This window comes from Mirounga leonina, unplaced genomic scaffold, assembly GCF_011800145.1.
Source record: "Mirounga leonina isolate KUSES-001 unplaced genomic scaffold, KU_Mleo_1.0 Mir_53, whole genome shotgun sequence".
In the NCBI taxonomy this organism is placed as follows: Eukaryota; Metazoa; Chordata; class Mammalia; order Carnivora; family Phocidae; genus Mirounga; species Mirounga leonina.
The window spans coordinates 45,965,449-45,986,735 of NW_023270807.1; the positions used below are offsets into that span (position 1 = coordinate 45,965,449).

Genomic DNA, 21,287 nt, shown 5'->3' on the forward strand with positions numbered 1-21,287 from the left:
AATACACACTCAGGTGTTTTATTAACAAAAGATTCAGATCCAAGAAAGAAAGCGCGTTCCTACATCCTCTGCAAATCAAGCCTCACCTGCAGATACGGATCTAGTTTGGGGCACCATATTTAATAAGGCTATGACAAATCTTTCTGGATACATGCCGAGTTGGATAATCTGTGCGAGGAATCTGGAACCAAGTCACACGAAGAGTGCTTCAGGGTCTAGGGAAATGGTTTGGAGAGGAGGAAACGTAGGAAGGACGAAGGTCTTTCAGAAGAGAGAAGAGAGAGAGAGGCCAGAGGCTGTGGCTAGCGGGTTGCTTAGTAACGGAGGAAATGCGCGCGGCACGAGCCGCCGCCTGCGCACCCGCAACGCCGGAAAGCGAGCCGCGCGGCTCGAGCGCCGTCGTAGGTGCCGAACGAGGTGCGACAGGCGGCCCTCGCGCGTTCCAATGGCGCGGGGAGGCCGGGTGGCCTTCTGCTCGCCTGTGACGAGCCGTGACGCCTCAGTGGTTGCCCGGGCGCGGCTCGGGGGTTCGGAGTCCGGCGGCTCCTCTCTTCGACGCACCTCTTGTCAGGAGCGGGCGGCTGCGACTGCACCTTGGTCGGCCGTCGGGGCCGAGAACCATGAGCCGCGGGGGCGCGGGCTGCACCAACGGGCTGCTGCTGACGGTCGGCTGGCTGCTCCTGGCGGGTCTCCAGTCCGCATGTGGGATGAACGTCACCGCCGCCCAGGATCCCGGCTTGGCCCGCGAGGGCGAGGGCGAGAATGAGGGCGAGGAGGAGACCGAGACCGAGAGCGAGGCCGAGAACGAAGCCCAGCCTGTGCCTGAGGAGGATGGTGAGGGCGGGAGGCCCCTTGACGGGCGCCAGTTGGGGGCAAAGCCCGGCCCTCCGTGCGAAGACAATGAGAATTACTATCCCTGTTAACATCTGTAGAGCTCTTTTGCAAACAGCCTCGAATTTATACTTTTTTCCTTTGCCTAATGGCCTTGAAGAGAATGTGCCAATTCTCCAAGGCCACAGCAAGAAAAACAAGCACGTACATAGAAGTTGTTACGGATTTACTGTTAAATATTGCTCTGGACAAGGAAAAAGATGAGCTCCCCCCACTTTTTTTAAGGGGTAGGAGTCGGGGAGTAACCTGTCACCAGTGGGAATTATTTTGACTCCTTGCAGTTACATGTTTTCTTTCCCATTGTAGTTTTGTTTTGTTTGTTTGTTTGTTTTGTTTTGTTTTTGAAGTTCCAAATTGCTTGAGGTCTTACTCCTTTCCACATTTGCTCTTTAGGTTGGAACTCAAAAGAATTAAGAATTCCCCTCACTGACACATCTTAAACCCAAATGCTGACAAAACTGCCCAGAAGCCCCATGTCAGCTTCAAATGCAGCCCTGCCCTTGAGCACCTCTGTAGCGTGGTGGTAATATTTGTACACTCAACTTCCATCCACAGAGGAATGGTGGTAGGAGAAAACACCTATCAAGGGATCCAACTAGTGGATTTGTTGGATACCTGTTAACCAAGGGAGAATGAGCCTGTGCTTGGTCCATAAATTTGCCTATTCTGCTGGCTCATGAAGCAATAAAACTTGACAAGCTATTATACTTAGTAACTCACATGCTGGGAGGTAGAAGGCCAGTTGCTGGTTTGCAGCCATTTAAAGGAGAAATGATTCCCTTTCCCTATAAATGACCCAGCCAAGATTCTTTTAATATCCTTGGCAATCTCCTGTCTCCTATACATACAGAATAGGTGCTATATTTATCTGCCTTTCTTTAATTTCCTGATGACAGATAGTGACCTTCAGCAATGGAAAGAAATTAACTATCTGAGGTTAATGGTGGGATGGAGGTTTGCATTGCCTTCATAACATTACATTACAGGGAGCTTGGAGAAGTCCTTGACTTTGGAAATGTGAAAGAGACTAGACAAGAAAACATGTTCTAAAATTTAATAGCTGTTGCTTCACTCTAGTTTTAAAAGTAATTTAATTAATTTTAGTATTAAACTGTTCAAGGGATAGTTCTACCTGTAAAATGCTAGAGTTTAAGCTAAACCCAGGCAATGAAGTTATAATGCTTTAGATACAAACTAAAATGTAGGCAAGTTACTTATTCTCTCACTGTCTGTTTCCTCATCTGTGAACTTTAGGGCGTATGTGTACCTTTTTGAATTTTAAATCTATGATTTCATGCATAGTTGCTTTTTACTGGGGAGAGTGAGAATTCAGAACTGTAAACAATTGGAGGTGTCTAAGATTGGAAAATTTCCAGAGTTATTAAAATTTGGCAAAGCCCCTTTTAACCCTCAATGGACCAGTAAAAACATTCATCACTAATTGCTATCCAGTGGACATTTTTTTTCTTTTAAGGCATTTTACAAGTAATTTACAAAAGTAAGAATAAAGGGTTAATGAAAACAACTAATTTGAAATTTTAAAAGAATGTATATATGGAAATTTCCAAACTTTTATTCCATATTTCCTGGTTTTAAAGATGTATATATCCCAAATGGGAAAGATACTTTGAATGTAACCAAATGCTCACTAACTGTTACGCATGAGTCTGGAGTGTATCCATCTTATAAATACTGATTCCAGATTTCAAGTACATCTCTAATAGATTCTAGTTTATTACTCTGTGCATTGTCAAAACACAATACTTTTGAAAACTGTGAAGCTACATATTTTGTTGATGTGAACACTACAGTGTTATTTGCTCCATAATTGCGAAATGTTTTCATTTTAGGTTTATAAACACCAATTAGAATGATTGGTCCAATGAATTTTATTCATTTCTGCATCATCTATTTTCTTTTTAGTCACTTTTGTATACATAGCTGCCATTATGATCTGTCCATTTACAAATCTGTTATCAAGTAAATTTTGGTGGATAAACAGCTTTAAAAAGGAAAGAATGTTGTCCATATCCTTTTAGCAAAGCAGTATGGTCCAGCTTCTTTTCAAAAAAACATTTCAGGATCAAGTCCTTCCTATTGAAAGACTAACTGGATGAGAATACCGTATATCCTTTTCATCCTTAGAAATGTAATATTAATTGATTCTTGAGTTAGAATTCATCTAGGATATTCATCTAAGTTATCACGATCTCTCATTTTGCTTATGCAAGCAATTTCACCATCATCAACATCTAAGGTGCTGCTGTCTGTGTTCATCTTCTGATTCATCCAACAATTGTGAAATTTTTTTCTTTGTCAATTTTCTTCTCTTTACCTTTAATGGACCAAAAAAAGAAAAAAAAAGAAAAAGGAGAAATTGAAAAACCTCAACTGTGTCCAATGCAAGCTGAAAATAGACTACCCAAAAGGTGCCTCTAGAGTTCTTTTATATCTTCCTGAAAGATGATGCAATACTTGGGGCAAAGAAATAAGAAAACAAAGGTTGATATAATAGCTATGATTTATTTTACAATTTCGTCATCCTTCTAGGGAATTCCAAACTTTCTTCCATTTATTCATCTTTTTTTTAAAAACACATAGCTGGGAATAATCAATAAGAAATAATAAAATCCATCATATGGATGATGAAATCACAAAATGTTTAAAAATATAGGAAAAATTACTAAAATATGATGTTAGATTTATAGTCATACCTCTTATACTCCCCCATACCTTTTATACATTTTATATACACTTATACCTTTTATAAATCTAAGGGTATACCTATACCTAGACCCTTAGATTTATAGTTATCTTATACCTATATCCTTACATTTATAAAAGGGACCTTACATTTATAGACCTACATAATAATTGCAAAATAGAATGAGTTTCATTCTTTAAAATAAGTTTTATCCTATATAAATAAAACTGTATTTTCTCTTTTTCTTTGGAACACCTCTAAGAAAGAATAAAAGTTATGAAAATCAACCTTATATATCAATTCTTAAAAAAGAAATTCAAAAATTAAAATTGGACTCTGATGGTATATACCAACAGTTAAAGTGTGCTGTCCAGAATTGAAGAGAATATTCCAGGATCTGGCCAGAACAAAAAAGAGTAGGATCATTATCTGCATCATTGTGGATGACAGGCTTTTATCAGTAAAGTCAAAAACCAAGTAGATTTTTAGGGTGGCCTCATCACAGTCTTGACTCCTATTGAACTTACTACTGAAATATCCACTCATTTTCACCTGTTCTATCAAATTAAGACAGCCTATCATATTTTGGGGACTGTTACTTTTCAGCTCTACATGCAAGGCTTATTTCTCTAAGGTTTCATTTTGTTGGGCTTGCATAGTATTCCATCGTGGCATTTTTAGAGCCAGATTTATCTTCAAACATATTTGCTATCGTTCCTAGTTTTTCAGAATCTCTGAACTCAGCATGATACCAATATTTTCCAGGTCATTAATAAAAATATTAAACAGGACAGAGTCCTGTGACACCTCATTCCTTACACATTGACACCAACCAAGTAGTTAGCATCAGTGGATATTACTGTTTAATGAGTTAGACATAAAAGTTTACTGACATTCAGACCGTATTTTTCCTTTTTACTCAGGTATATAACAGGAAATTTTGGCAAATACAACACTGAAGTCCGGATACATGTATTTCTCTGACCCACAATTATAGGATTCCCATCAAAAATGGAAGTCCGATTGAATGACCTAGTGGGCACTCAAAGCCAAAAGGGACTTTAGAGATCATCTTATTAAATCCAATCTTTTTCTGAAGTTAGGAGAACTTAAGTAACTTTCTCAAAGTAGCATAGGTAGTGAATAGTAGGGCTGATTGATTAATTGACTAATAGTTTTTTAATGGTTTTTAAAAAGAGGTTATATTTAAAAGTCTAAAAGTGTTAACTCATTCTCCTACCTGTGTTTTCTATGTTCAAGATTTGGCTTTTAATTTATATCTCATAATGTGACAGCAGAAAGTATCCAGGCATTTCAAGCAAAAACGTCAATTCAAAATTGATCATGATAGTCCAAATAATTTAACAAAGTTAATATTGATTTATTTAACATAGATACATTAAGAGCATACTATGTATTCAGAGAACTGTATTTGGTGCTTGTAAGTATAGAGCAGCAGTGTTTATGAAGGTATTGTCTTACAGTAATCGGAATAGGAAAAAAATGTGATGTGCACTGAGTGTGAATGAAGTTGTGATTTCTTAAGCATGTTTATAGAACTAAGTAAGTTACAGAATGTTTTCACATATATTCTCATTTAATTCTTGCCAATACTCTCATTTAACTCTTAATCAAATAAGATAAGTTCTCCTTTCCAAATTTTTGCAGAAGAGCTAACTAGGCCTAATAGAGTTTATGTAATTTGCTCAAACTCAGCTGATTAGTTGTAGAAGCAGCAATTTGGACTCCAATTCCATTGCACTTTCCCATGTAATATTGTTAATTTAGTATGCAATGCTTAAAAAAAATAATTCTAACACCTCATGTCATATTTTTTTATATTGAGATATTAGTCCTAATCTGCTATGAAGAATTGGTTATATCCTATAGCTGGTGGAAATAATGCCAAACTTCAGAACAATTAGAAACAGAGAAACATGTGATTTAAAATCAATAATATTTACTCAAATACATGTATATTCCTAAATTATCCTGCTAAATAAAGTGTTGAAATAAATTCTTAGGAATAATTTATCATCTTAGCCTAAGAACGTATAGAACAATTCTACAACATAATTTTAATGAACATTTGGTATGAAGACTTATTTTTAGATGGAAATGTTGCCCTCAAATTTTTTTGAAAAATAGAGAATAGAAAAAATTGGGCCTCATCATTGGCAGGCTTTTGTTTTGTTTTATTTTTCTGACCTATAGAACTTCAACTCACCATGTACTGAGCTGATGAAAAAAAATTATTTTTAGTTTATATAAAAGTTTAAATATAGACCTTTGCAAGGTATTTCCTAATTTAATTCATTACTTTAAAGGTTTAGGATTCTTTTGATTTAAGCAATAATAGAAGATGTACTAGGAATGACATTGCTTTTCTGATTTAATAAACTTAAAAACTATCTGCTTCTCATATGATAAGTGCTTGTATCCCTCATCCTCAAGTAAGAGTTTTCATATGAAGTTTTCATATGATTAAATAATGTATCTTTGCACTTTATGTTTAGTTTCAAATACGACAATAGTCAAAGAAGTAGAATTTGGGATGTGCACCGTTACATGTGGTAAGTAGCATAGAGCAGACAAATCAACAATGTTGTATTTTGGGGGGAAGGGAAGGTAAAAACTGGCAATTTTTATTTGTAATTTGTGTACTTTCATTTATCTCTCAAATTATAATTTACACATGAAACTCAAAAGGTAAGATATTTTCAGTTCATAACCTCTAAGTCTTATTTTAAGCCAGCTCCCTATATTTTTTTGGCATAAATTGCCTTCGCCAAGTAAAACTTTATCTCACAGATGTTCAGAAGATGAAAGATCTTCTGATGTATCTCAACAGATGTCTTCCCACACACTGTGTGGCAAATCAAGAAATTTGCCTATTTGTAATAATCTAGTCTAAATTCTACATTTCTCCAATTCATATGTTATGTCTTGGAGAAAAGAGGTATTAGCTTTGGGGGGGAAGATAATATTCAAAACTATGACTTCCTTCTATAATTCCATGAATAGAAATTAGACATAAAATCTCTTACATGGGGGTGAGATTAAGGCTACACATACTATAAATAGTACAGTGTTTCTCAAACTTAAGTGTTCACCCTGAGTGCCTGCAGGGCTTGTTAAAACACAGACTGCTGGACCTAGCCCAGAGTTACTAACTCACTAGGTCTTTGGAGGAGCCTAAGAATGTGTATTTCTAACAAGTTCACAAATAAAGCTGATGCTGCTGGTTAGAAGACCATCTTTTGACAACCACTTTGAGAACAACTATACACTAGCATACTGAGAAGACAATAGATAATTCACAATGAAATTAAGTTTATTCTAAATAGAATTGTCTTGGAAAAAGGATAGTAAAGGGAGGGAAAGACAAAAGCCAAATGGTAAGAAGACAGAAAATCCATGCAGACCTAGAGCAGAATGATTTTTTTAAAAAAATTACACCTGAATTATTTATATTTGAGTTAACATATTTTTATTGTGGCAAAATAAACAACATAAAATTTACTATTTTATCCATTTTTAAATGTACAACTCGGTGACATTAAACACGTTCACATTGTTGTGCGACCATTACCACCATCCGTCTCCAGAACTTTTTCATTATCCTGAAGTGAAACCTCCATACCCATTAAACACTAACTCTCTGCTCACCCCTCCTCCCCAGCCCCTGACAGTCACTATTCTACTTTCCGTCCCTTAAGATAATTTTAAGCCCATTTTTTACTTTAACTTCTTAGAGGGTCAGAGTCACAAATTAGAGGAATACATGTAATAAACTTGTGAATTTTCATTTGTAATTTATATCTTTCTTTTGCTGCCTTGAGAAATTTCACAGGTAGAGAATTATTTTTATGGCAATTCTAGTAATTTTTGTTGTATTACTCTATTATTTAAAGATGTGTTTCAGAAATTACATATTTATTCATTCATCAAATGATTTTTTGAATTTTGCCTACTGTGTGCCAGTCATTGTTATAAGTGCTAGAACGAAGCAGAGGAAACCCCTTGCCTTCAAGGAGTGTATATAGGGGCAAAGACAAAAATAATATTAAAGCTGGCCTCATAAAACAAGTTTGGAAGTTTTCCTTCTATTTCTATTTTTTGAAACAGCTTCAGTAGAATAGGTATTATTTCTTCTTTAAATGTTTGGTAGAATTCCCCTGGGAAGCCATCTGGCCCCGAGACTCTTGTTTTTTGGGAGGGTTTTGATTACTACTTCAATTTCCTTGCTGGTTATTGGTCTGTTCAGATTGTCTATTTCTTCCTGTTTCAGTCTTGGTAGTTTATAAGTTTCCAGTAATGCATCCATTTCTTCTAGATTGCTTAATTTGTTGGCATATAGTTGCTGGTAATAATTTCTAATAATTGTTTTTATTTCCTTGGTGTTAGTCATGATCTCTCCCCTTTCATTCATGATTTTATTAATTTGGGTCCTTTTCCTTTTCTTTTGGATAAGTCTGGCCAGAGGTTTATCGATCTTACTAATTCTTTCAAAGAACCAGCTTCTAGTTTCATTGATCTGTTCTGCTGTTTTTCTGGTTTATATTTCATTGATTTCTGCTCTAATTTTTATTATTTATCTTCTCCTGCTTGGTTTAGGCCTTACTTGCTGTTCTTTCTCCAGTCCTTTAGGTGTAAGTTTAGCTTGTGCATTTGGGATTTTTCTACTCTTTTGAGAGATGCTTGGATGGCTATGTATTTCCCTCTTAGGACTGCCTTTACAGTATCCCATAGGTTTTGGACAAGTGTGTTTTCACTCTCATTAGTTTCCATGAATTGTTTAAGTTCTTTTTTAATTTCCTGGTTGACCCAATCATTCTTTAGCAGGATGCTCTTTAACTTCCAAGTGTTTGAGTCCCTTCCAAAAAGGATTATTCACCATGACCAGGTGAGATTTATTCCTGGGATGCAAGGGTGGTTCAACATTCGGAAATGAATCAATGTGATAGAGCACATTAATAAAAAAGACAAGAACTATATGATCCTCTCAATTGATGCAGAAAAAGCATTTGACAAAATACAGCATCCTTTCCTGATTAAAACTCTTCAAAGGATAGGGATAGAGGGAACATACTTCAATATCATAAAAGCCATCTATGAAGAGCCCATGGTGAATATCATTCTCAGTGGGGAAAAACAGAGCTTTTCCCTTAAGGTCAGGAACATGTTAGGGATGTCTACTCTCACCACTATTGTTCAACTTAGTACTAGAAGTCCTAGCCTCAGCAATCAGACAACAAAAAGAAATAAAAGGCATTCAAATTGGCAAAGAAGAAGTCAAACTCTCTCTTCACAGATGACATAATAATCTATGTGGAAAACCCAAAAGACTTCACCCCAAGTTACTAGAACTCATACCGCAATTCAGCAATGTGGCAGAATACAAAATCAATAGACAGAAATCAGTTGCATTTCTATACACTAACAATGTAACTGAAGAAAGAGAAATTAAGGAACTGAGTCCATTTACAATAGCACCAAAAACCATAAGATACCTAGGAATAAACGTAACCAAAGAGGTAAAGAATCTATACTCTAGAAACTACAGAACACTTATGAAAGAAATGGTGGAAGACACAAAGAGTTGGAAAAACATTCCATGCTCATGGATTGGAAGAATAAACATTGTCAAAATATCTATGCTGCCCAGAGCAATCTACACTCTCAATGCAATCCCTATCAAAATACCACCAACATTTTTCACAGAGCTGGGATAAACAATCCTAAAGTTTGTGTGGAACCAGAAAAGACCCTGAATTGCCAGGGGATTGTTGAAAAAGAAAACCAAAACTGGGGGCATCACAATGCCTGACTTCAAGCTATATTACAAAGCTATAATCATCAAGACAGCATGGTATTGGCACAAACACAGACACATAGATCAATGGAAAAGAATAGAGAGCCCAGAAATGGACCTTCAGCTCTATGGTCAACTGATCTTTGACAAAGCAGGAAAGAATATCCAATGGAAAAAAGACAGTCTCGTCAATAAATGGTGCTGGGAAAACTGGACAGCTACATGCAGAAGAATGAAACTGGACCTGGACCATTCTCTTACACCATACACAAAGAGAAACTCTAAATGGATGAAAGACCTCACTGTGAAACAGGAATCCATCAAAATCCTAGAGGAGAACATAGGCAGTACCTCTTTGACATTGGCCACAGTGACTTCTTTCAAGACACATCTCCAAAGGCAAGGGAAACAAAAACAAAAATGAACTTTTGGGACTTCATCAAGATAAAAAGCTTCTGCACAGCAAAGGAAACAGTCAACAAAACTAAGAGGCAACCCACGGAATGGGAGAAGATATTTGCAAATGACATTTCAGATAAAGGGCTGGTATCCAAGATCTATAAAGAACTTCTCAAACTCAACACCCAAAAAACAAATAATCTAGTCAAGAAATGGGCAGAAGACATGAACAGACACTTCTCCAAAGAAGACATACAAATGGCTAACAGACACATGAAAAAATGTTCATCACTAGCCATCAGGGAAATCCAAATCAAAACCACAATGAGATACCACCTTATACCAGTTAGAATGGCCAAAATTAATAAGACAGGGAACAACAAATGATGGTGAGGATGTGGAGAAAGGGGAACCCTCTTACACTGTTGGTGGGAATACAAGTTGATACAGCCATTTTGGAAAGCAGTGTGGCAGTTCCTCAAGAAGTATAGAGCTATCCTACGACCCAGAAATTGTACTACTGGATATTTACTCCAAAGATACAGATTAGTGAAAAGAAGGGGCACATGCACCCCAATGTTCATAGCAGCAATGTCCACAGTAGCCAAACTGTGAAAGGAGCCAAGATGTCCTTCAATAGATGAATGGATAAAGAAGATGTGGTTTGTATATACAATGGAATATTACTCAGCCATCAGAAAGGATGAATACCTACTATTTGCATCGACATGGAGGGAACTGGAGGGTATTATGCTAAGTGAAATAAGTCAAGCAGAGAAAGACAATTATCATATGGTTTCATTCATATGTGGAACATAAGGAATAGTGTGGAGGACCACAGGGGAAGGGAGGGAAAACTGACTGGGAAAAAATCAGAGAGGGAGACAAATCATAAGAGACTCTTGACTCTGGGAAATAAACTGAGGGTTACAGAAGGGGGGGGGTAGAGGGGTAGGGTAACTGGGTGATGGGTATTAAGGAGGGCAAGTGTTGTGATGAGCAGTGGGCATTATCCACAACTAATGAATTGTTGAACACTACCTCAAAAACTAATGATGTAGTATATATTGGCTAACTGAACATAATATAAAAAATAATATTATTATTAAAATGTGTAATACGTCAGATGGTGATAAATTCTAGGGAGAAAGATACCTTAAAAGGCAGCATTTTACATCTAAAATATTTTAAAATTTTTAAAAATATTTTCAGTTTATAACAACTAGAAGAACAAAAAGCATTTTGGTGAAAATTCTATTGAACTCTCAAAACAATATTTTCGCAGTCAAAAAGTTTTCTTTTCTGGAATACCCAGGCAGATTTTTAGTGTTACTTGGACTTACAGAAAATCTTGCACCTACACACATCATCGCAATGAACTGTATTTGACTAAATAAATTCATAAATAAACTTGCTTGGAAAATATTTATGCATTTCAGAATAAGGCTGTGCATCTAGAGAGGTACCTTTTATAAATTCAAGTGGAGCTATACTGTAGGCATTCTTAGGCATCTCTTTTAATCAAAAGATCTTTTCTCAAAGAATACACTTATGATGAGCACTGAGTAATGTATAGAATTGTTGAATCAATATATTGTACACCTGAAGCTAATATAACACTGTGTGTTAACTATACTGGAATTAAAGTTGAAAAATTAAAAATAAAAGAGATCTTTCCTCTTCCAACCTTTCATCTCCTTATCTCATGTAGAGTCCTCTCCCTTGCTACTCAAAGTTTGGTCCACAGACCAGCTGCATCAGCATCGCCTGGGAGCTTGTTAGAAATGCAGAATCTCAGAACCTACTCCAGACCTACTGAATCAGAATTTGCCTGTTAATAAGATTTCCAGGTGATTGCATGCACTCTAAAGTTTGAGAAGCACTGTTGTAAGTCATCTCTAGACTTCAACTCTCCCTTGCTCTTGAGAATGGGTTTATAATTAACATCTTTAGGGGCTGAAAGAGGGAATCTGGTAGACAAGGAAATCAAGATGGACTGTTCCTTAGCCTGTAGCTACACTGTCTTATCACAGGTCACTTACCATAGGATGTGTTTTGCATGATAGAACATTTTATCATGTTCCTCAATTCTGGTAATGAAAAGCAAACCTAATGGAGATCTGAGATCTGTTAATAAAGACTTGATTTCTTGTTGTAAAAAAAGTGTGGTAAATCTCAAGAGAATGTCTTGTTAGAAATTGAGATTTGGTCATTAATAGTTTGTCCTCTTATATTTAATAGAGAGACTTTACTAATCTAAATATTAAAAAGCATCATTTATGTTTTAAAATGTGATTTTTGGAATGTCCTCCAGAACTCCAAAACCACTTCTAAAACTTCCATGTCCAGACAAATTTGGGAGACCCTGTGTCCTACTACATTTCGTCAAATCTAAGACTTTTGTCAGCTATGAGAAACATATTTTATGCACCTCTAAAAAGGAAAAATGCTGCCAATTTGTCACATGCTGTCAATTCAAAGATAAATTCTGATTTCTGATTTCAAAGATGTTAAAATGTAAAAATTTTACATCTTAGATCTATGAAACTTATTAATTTACTAGCATATTAAAGAAAAGTTCCCCCAAAATTCTGTAATAAAGAGGACACTTTGATTTTATTTAATGTATCATTTTCGAATGTGTATAATTTTGGAATCCTTTTTCTTATGGTAAGAACTAGAGGAACTAGTGTTTCATGTAACTCACTTTGGGAAATGCTGTTTTATGAAATAATTCAAAATGAGGAGCATAAAAATCTTCTAAGCATTGTCATTCTGAATTTAGGAATTTAACTTCTGAAATTAGGAGAAAAGTCTCAAAAAAGACCTAGATGGAAAAGTAAAGAAAAAGGAATGAATTTTTCTTAACATTTGCTGATTTCTTTTACCAAAGGTGTTGGTATTAGAGAAGTTATACTAACAAATGGATGTCCGGGCGGTGAATCCAAGTGTATTGTACGGGTGGAAGAATGCCGTGGACCAGTAGATTGTGGCTGTGAGTTGGACTCTGCATTGGAGGGAGATGGAGGGGAAGAGTTTACTCTGCGGAAATAGCCTTAACCTCAGGTTGCCATGGGTGGAAGGAATTGATCAATTGATATATTGAAAGGAAATTATAATAAAACTTAAAATTCCACTTCTCTAGACAGTTATAGCTCCAAGTACCTTTCTGCCTTTGCTTTACATTTTTCAGTGATGTCTAAAATTTAACATATATTCTCCATAATACACTGGAACCTTATTGTGCTCAGGGTCTGTGGTCAAGGCGGTCCTATAGTGAAACACTCTTAACATTTTGGTAATGACATTTTATCAGTAGATTGGCAAACTTTAAATGGGGAACTTTGAAAGCTGTTCTATATCATATTACACTACTGGGATGGGGGTCTCTAACCAGTAAATTGAAAGCCACTATCAGATCTCAAAGTTTAATCTAATAGATCACTAAATTGGTTGCCCTTGCTATTTATTCTGCCAAAGGAACACACAGCTATGGTATGTCCCACCTGCTTCTTTTGGTGACTTTACTTTGCATCCATCACTCCTTTCTGCTCTTCAACACTCAAAACCTCAATAATAATTTTGAGAACTTCCAGCATATAATTGATTTTAAAACCAAAAGTGGCTTTTAAAAGTAGCTTTTTTATAAAGCAATTTATCATGCCTAATGGTATATATGTATTTAATTTTTCTTTTTTTTAGGGGGTAGACCAGTTTCAGAAAGTCTTGAAAGTGTTAGACTGGCATGTGTTCATACATCTCCTGTAAATCGTTTCAAATATATGTGGAAACTTCTAAGGCCAGACCAAGTAAGTAATAAATGTATGTAATGTGGTGCTTTCTAGTGAGTGATAAAATATGTTTCCCAGGGCTTGATGGCTATCAGAAAACCCTCTCTTTAGAAGTTAAAAATCTTATTTGTTATTATTGAGATTTTAGCTTAATTGAATTTTAATGCAATAATAATTGCATTATTAAGTGGGGCTAAAACTTTACATATGTCTTGGGTTCAGCTATTATCAGAACTTAAAAACATCCCTTTTATATAAAGTATTCTATTTTGGAAGCAAAGTTTTCACTTGTATGTATAGGAATTGTATGATGATAATAGTAGCTAACATTAATGGAGGGCTTATTAAATATCAGACATACATCAAGTGCCAGTTTCTTTTAACCCACATAACAATCTATGAGGTAATCCTTATCATTATACCCATTTTACAGATAAGCAACTGAGAAGCAGAGAGTACCTTGTCCTGGGTCACACAGGCAGAAGTGGTAGGGTTAGTACTTGATGTCTGGATTGTCTGACTTTAAAATCCATGTGCATAATTAATTACTGTCCTAGACTGAGAGACAATGACTGTTTTGTTATGGGAAATAAATTGTTTCCTGATCTTAAGTTTACATAAAGAATGTTGGCACTTTTTTTTCCTTTTTAAATAGCAACCAATTATCCTTGCAAATGATTCAGCAATCCTGGAAGTACACAGGGAAGTTCATCCCTTGGTTTTTGAGTGTGTCACCTTGGATAATAATGAAATAATAGCATCTATTAAATTCACAGTCTATACAACAAGTGGTAAGTGCCCAGTAATGTTTTGGTTTGCTTATATCAAACTTTAAAAAGCATCAGAATCATGTGGAGGGCTCCTTGAAACAGATTGATAGCTCCACTCCCAGAGTTTCTGATTCAGTAGATCTAGGGTGGGCTGACACAATAGTTTGCATTTCTAACAAGTTCCCAGGTGTTGATGGTTCAGAGACAACCTTTGGAAAACCACTGGTTTATATCATTTAGACTTTCTACAAGGTGGTGCTTAATTTCTTTTTCACAAAGTAGAGTCAGATGTGTTTCACTTTGGGAAACTTGGTGCATTCCTGCAGCATCTCCAAAGAACAGTCCTCTAACCTGAATTAAATTCTCTTACTTCTATCACAAAAGTGAAAATGGATACATGGAGTCCTCATGGATACTTACAAAATTTTTAATACAATAAAATAATAAAATTAAGAAACATCATGTCAAAACATTGCTCTTTAAAAATTATTCATTTGAAAACAATATTTTTTGATGAAATAATAATTCAGTCCTCAATATATGTCACAAAAGACAAATCTTGTCCTGAATATAATATTACATGTTAGAAACTGTGCTTCCCTTGCAAAATGGATCCATGTTCATGTCCTTTCAGTTTAGACTATGATGTCTAATATATCCAATTATTTCTTTTTGTTCATTTTGCTCTTAATCATTTTATTATGGTTGTCATTGTTGTTGAGAGTATGAGGGGGTTTGGTCACAAGTTCTTTTGAGAATCCAATCAAGACTCAGGAGGCTTTTCCCAGAAAAATACCCACATAAATAAACAGGCCAAAAGCTTCCTGCTATTTTAAGAGAATTCATGGATTTCTTGAAGCTTTTTCTCAATCCCAAGTAAAGAATTTATGCTATAGTTTAGAGATACCATACAGCATAACACTGTCTATTAAAATGGAAATAAGCTAAAGTGTTTCAGGGAAGACTTTTCAAAATACACTCTAAGTTTCTTTAATGTCTTTACTGTCTTTAAAAAAACATTTATCGTGAAAGCTAATAATCTTACTCTTATGTTGAGATATCAAGTGTTATTAAAAGGATAATTTCAATAAAGTGCTAAAAAAGGCAAGAAAGGACCAAACCTCATCAAACTAAAAAATATCTCAGTGAGTACTAGTTCAGGGTATTAAAGGTTTTGGGGGGCCATTCTCAGTTTTTGTTCTCATAGCCTAGTCTTTGTTAGGACCATAGCTCTTCCTGTGATTAGAAGTCTTTTTTAAATATTTTATTTTATTTTATTTAAATTCAGTTAATTAACATATAATGTATTATTAGTCTCAGAGATAGTGTTCAGTGATGCATCAGTTGTATATAACACCCAGTGCTCATCACATCACAAGCCCTCCTTAATGCCCATCACCCAGTTACCCCATTCCCACCTCCCCCCTCCACTCCAGCAATCCTCAGTTTGTTTCATAGAAATCAGTATGCATTTGATAGTGTGAAAGCTAAGCTAGACATTAATGACACTTAAATGAGACAAAGTTGACTTCTTTCTTGTAGCAGTCTAAGGCTGGTGGGTTAGCTCTGCCATCTCAGTACATGGTCTGGTTAAATGACAAAATATTTTTAGAACACTTTGGTATCAATTAGTTTCTTTTAAAAATGACAATTGGGAATACCACTATGACAGACCCTTTTGGCTGTTTGGACATCAAACAAATATTTTGTCTATAAATGTCAACACAATATGGTACTGGCTTGAAACAAGTACACAACTGAAATATCTTTAGGGTAAATATGGTTTAGTTAATGAAAAGTTCCCATCTATCCCCTATACATGAGATTTTTCACTTCCACAATAGTTGTCTTTATAATTAGGCCTTATTATGGATTGAATTGTATCTCCCTTCTCAAGTCTTAACTCCCAGAACCTCAGAATGTGATTGTGCTTGGAAACAGGATCATTGCAGATGTAATTTGTTCAGCTAAGATAAGGTCATACATACTAGAATAGAGTGGGCCTTTAAGTCACTATGATTGGTGTCCTTATAAGAAGAGGGAAATTTGGACACAAATACAGAATGAGAGAAAAGAGAATGTCATGTGAAGACACAGAGACACACAGGGGGAAGACAGACATGTGAAAACAGAGGCAGAGATTAGAGTTATATTGCCATAAGCCAGGGAACATCTGGGGCCACCAGAAGTAGGAAGAAGAAAGGAAGGACCGCCCCCAGAGCCTTTGGAGTGAGCATGGCCTTATCAATACCTTACATTCAGACTTTTAGCCTCTAGAATTATGAGACAATAAATTTCTGTTGTTTTTAACTCACCCAGTTTGTGGTACTGTTATCATGGCCCTAGAAAATGAATGCAAACATAAGCTTAGTTTTTTTAAGTGAGAACATCGAAATTCAGCCTATTTTTCATTAAGAAATTCCAATAGGAAATGCAGCCTATTTTTTTTTAGATATAAAAGTAATCTAGATATAACAGTGATCCTTGCAAGAAGACTACCCTTGAAATAAAGTAAAATCTTTCTACCTCTCACTCTTCATCCTCTCTTGGCTAGTATTGCCGGGTAGTGAATAAATGGAAAGGAATTTTGCATTTCTTCTTCTCAGGTTTTAATCTTAAAAGGTGTCTTTCATTTGAGCTTTAAAAAATCTCACTGCTTCTATAAATCTAAAATTATCAAAACCAAAAAGATTTTAAAAATCCAACAATGTTGGAATATAAATATGATGTGATTTCTCTCTCATACTTGGAACCTATTTAGTGAGATCACTAATTGAATTTATAGAACTGGAATTACTAAGGAAAATGAAAACTTGTACCCCATGGTGTTTAAAGATTAGGACAAAAATCCAGACAAATAAGCAGTTGAGATTGCCCATACAGGAAACTATTTCTGATAGAGTGGTACTTACCAAAATTAAAATATTACAATATATAAAACAGCTTGCACACATCATTAAATGGTTTGAACCATTTAATGAACATTGGTTTACTTATCTGTGTAATTCAGTAGTTGCATCTAGTGATCTCTCTGGTCCTTCTCCACACAAATTCTTTATGATCCTATGATTTGGGGGACTGGGAAGAACCACAAGAAAGCTATATAGTTGGTAAAGTAAGTAATAATATTTTATGTAAATTGGCTTTTCACCAATTTACAATGTAGCAGTGTTATAATACATATGGTAGACTGGCTTTGTCTCTTTAATAGCCTTATTTGCAGGACGAGCAGAAAGATATGAGAGAGAATGTCTGATTTAAAAGTGTTGTGTGGATATTTGTATAAAAAATAAACTTCAAACCCTATCTTACAACATATATAGAAATTAGATATATGTCATAGTCCTAAATATAAAAACTAAAACCATAAAGCTTTAAAATAGGAGAAAATCTGCATGATACTGGAATAGGCAGGGTTTCTTAGTTATGACTCAGAAAACAATCACCATAAAAGGGAACATTGATAAATAAGGCTTCATCAAAATTAAAAACTTTAGCTCATTAAAATAAATCATTAGAAAAATGAGTAGGCAAGCCAAAACCAGAGAGAAAAAAATTCACAAAACATACAGTATAACCACTACAATCAGTTTGGGCAAAGATCTTCCAGTTTCTTGGAAAACTAAAGTATACCTCTACCCTATGATCCAGCAGTTCCATTCTTAGGTATTTATCCAAGAGAAGTGAAAATGTATGTTTGCAGACGACTTGCATAAAAATATTCATAGCAGTTTATTTATAATAGCTTAAAGCTGCAACAGCCTAGATGTCCATCAGTAGAAGAACGAATAAACAAATTGGAATACTAATCATCAACAAAAAAGAAAAACTATTGATAAATGCAACAGTATGGGTCAATCTTTAAAACAGGCTGAGTAAAAAAGGCTTACATGAAGGAATACATAGTGTATGTTTCCATTCCTATAAAGTTCTAAAATAGGCAAAACTAATCTGTGCTGGAAAAGAAAATCAGTAGAGTAGTTGCCTCTGGAGGATGGGTCAGGAATTAACTGGGAAGGGCTCAAGGGAGTTGATGAGGTATAGCAATATTCTGTGTCTTCATAGGGTTTGAATTATGTATGTGTGTTTGCATTTGCCAAAATTAAATAAATGTACATTTAAAATCTTTGTGCAATTCATCATAAATTTTACCTCAAAAGAAAAAATATAAACAAGTATTGAACTTGTTTGATATGCCTGTTGAAGATTTTTATGGGAAGTATGCAGACATTAGCAAATTATGTTGAGATGCATTGAGAAAATAAGATGAATCAATGAATTTGTAGAAGGATGGATAAATAGATAGTAAAATGTTGATGGTAGTATCTGGGTGGTGGGAGTTCAGGATGTTCATTGTTAAATTCTTTCAACTTTTCTGCATGTTTGAAAAGGACATTTCAAAGGTGATGAGCAAGTTTACTAATAACTTTCTTTCCACTAGTTCTTTCTGTGTTTTTTCTTTTAGAGTTGTTTTTTAGATATAAAATTTCCATTTAGATATATCTCTCTCTTTTTTTTTCCAGTAGTAATAATCATCAGGTGTGTGTTTTTTCTCTAGAACTGCAAATGAAAAGATCAAACCGACCAGACACTGATGCAGTCCTAGTTTTTGTGCTGACCATAGGAGTTATTATCTGTATATTCGTGATCTTTATACTGATCTTCATAATTATAAACTGGTAGGTGAAGGGCTGAACTGAGTCATCACCCTTGCTTGATGTCCTCCTTGTTGTTCCCCGCCTTGTTTGATGAATCCAAAGCCCTGCCCATGACACATCCCACATGTGTCTTGTAACAATCCAAAACCCTATATACCTCCTGCAACTATTCTACTTCAGGCTACCTGAGCTCATGACTTGCTTCTCACCACAAGAGAGATTTAAGTACAATTTTTATAATTTTACATAGTAATTGCTAAAAAAAAAAAGAGTGTTTTGAATGAATATGTGTTTTGTTCAGTTGTGGTTCTCACAACTCTAAAACTTGGTTAGTGTAACCTACTCTAATTCTTTTTTTTTTTTTTAAGATTTTATTTATTTATTTGACAGAGAGAGTCACAGCAAGAGAGGGAACACAAGCAGGGGGAGTGGGAGAGGGAGAAGCAGGCTTCCCGCTGAGCAGGGAGCCCGATGCGGGGCTCGATCCCAGGACCCTGGGATCATGACCTGAGCCGAAGGCAGACGCTTAACGACTGAGCCACCCAGGCGCCCCTCTAATTCATTTTTTTAAAGAATATTTGTAATACATGAATTTACACCCCTGGTACAGTCTGAGGACTCATCTACTATCATAAATGCAGTGGATGCACCACAAACTAAAAACAAATTGTGACTAAGGAGGCACTTCTAATTATAGAAAATTATATACATCTACTTAGTTTTGGTTTTCAGTTCTTAATGGATTTTTGTTTTGTTTTTGCTTTTTCTCCAGGGGGGCAGTCAAGTCTTTCTGGGGAGAAAAAGCCTCAACAACTGAGATACAGTCTGAGCTGAGTTCAACGAGATACAAAGATTCAACTTCTCTTGACCAATCACCAACAGAAATACCTGGAAATGAAGATGATGCTTTAAGTGAATGGAATGAATGATATATGGATGATATATAAGAAACCAAAGGAGAGTAGAGCATATCAGATTCATTATTATAAAATAAAATAAAATATATGGTGAAATACTTTAATAATATTGTAAATGATTTCCCACAGTCTGAAGGTAATATAATATGAGAAGGGGCTGTTTTAGTTAGTGTATCTTTGTGATGGAGTTATCAAAAATTATTTTAATTTGTTCTCAACATTTGCCATGTCAGATAATTACTTGGTAACATTTACCTAGAGGTACACACACACACACACAATATTCTGAACACATTTCTGATCAGTTTAATCACTTCTAAGGTAATGTGTCTGTTTTGTCCCAAATAAGAAAAATGTAATATAGAAGATGCCTTGCATATTAAACTTTCTCCCTCTGGGAGCACTGAGTTGAACAACTAAAGCAAATCATACTTGAGAATTTCTGCAGGGCATGTGACATACAAAGAATCATTTGTAAGACAAGAAATAATAATAATAACAGCAACAACAACCACCAACACTTGGTAACTACTATGTGCCAAGCATCCCTCAAAGCATTTTACATTATTTTAGGTAATGTAACTAAGATTGTATATAAGAAATCTGTAAGGAGGAACTGGGGTGGAACTTGGAGATGTCTGAGTAAATGATATAAATTTAACATGCCCTGTATTTCTCACAGAAAAAAGTAAATTAAGGACTTTTGAATGTCCACTGATAACCTTCATTGTGCTTGGTATACAGGTAATAACATCTCAAAGCCATTATTTATTTCTGATTGTCATCACTGTCATTTCGTGCTGTGTCATTATGTGATACAGTTGTGGCCAATATCATGCAAGATACCAAAGCACTAGACAGTTTGATTTGGTGGACTTATCAGAAATTAATTTCCAGAGGTTATGATAGTAGCACAAAATACACTTAATTTTTTTATAGATGAATTCTATGCCAACTTTGTTGCTCTTATTACAAGATTTACCTGATGACAGCATTAACTCTGCCCATCTGTGAAGAAGACATTGTAAATGGGCATTATTGTATATGTCCCTCTAGTAGCCTAGAAATAGGCTGTGTTGTGGAATTATCCATGCTTTCTATTTTCTATTTGAGAGAAGCAATGGAGAATTGGCTGGAAAATTACTGTTATCTGTTGTGGGAATTACACTAGACACTTCAAAGTAAAAAGAAATCGTTTCAATAAAATCTTCCAAAATAACTGTGGTTTTTTGGTGACACCCCTCTTCTTCCTAGATAAGTGTGGAAAAAAAAAAGTCAGCCTTCCTTATTTATTATTCCTGATTAAATATGGCATAGGTGCTGAACATTCTTGAATGGTTAT

At 35.4% G+C, this 21,287-nt stretch overlaps 1 protein-coding gene across 1 annotated transcript; it reads left to right on the top strand.

The window, feature by feature from the left end:
• Positions 1–458: 458 nt before the first annotated feature.
• On the top strand, positions 459–19,957 carry SPACA1 (sperm acrosome associated 1). Its single transcript, XM_034991299.1, has 7 exons — positions 459–834; positions 6,112–6,168; positions 12,703–12,804; positions 13,512–13,618; positions 14,256–14,391; positions 18,929–19,049; positions 19,801–19,957. Exons 1-7 carry the CDS (start codon positions 621–623, stop codon positions 19,955–19,957), a joined length of 894 nt encoding a protein of 297 aa, XP_034847190.1. The 5' UTR covers positions 459–620.
• The last annotated feature ends 1,330 nt before the right edge of the window (positions 19,958–21,287 follow it).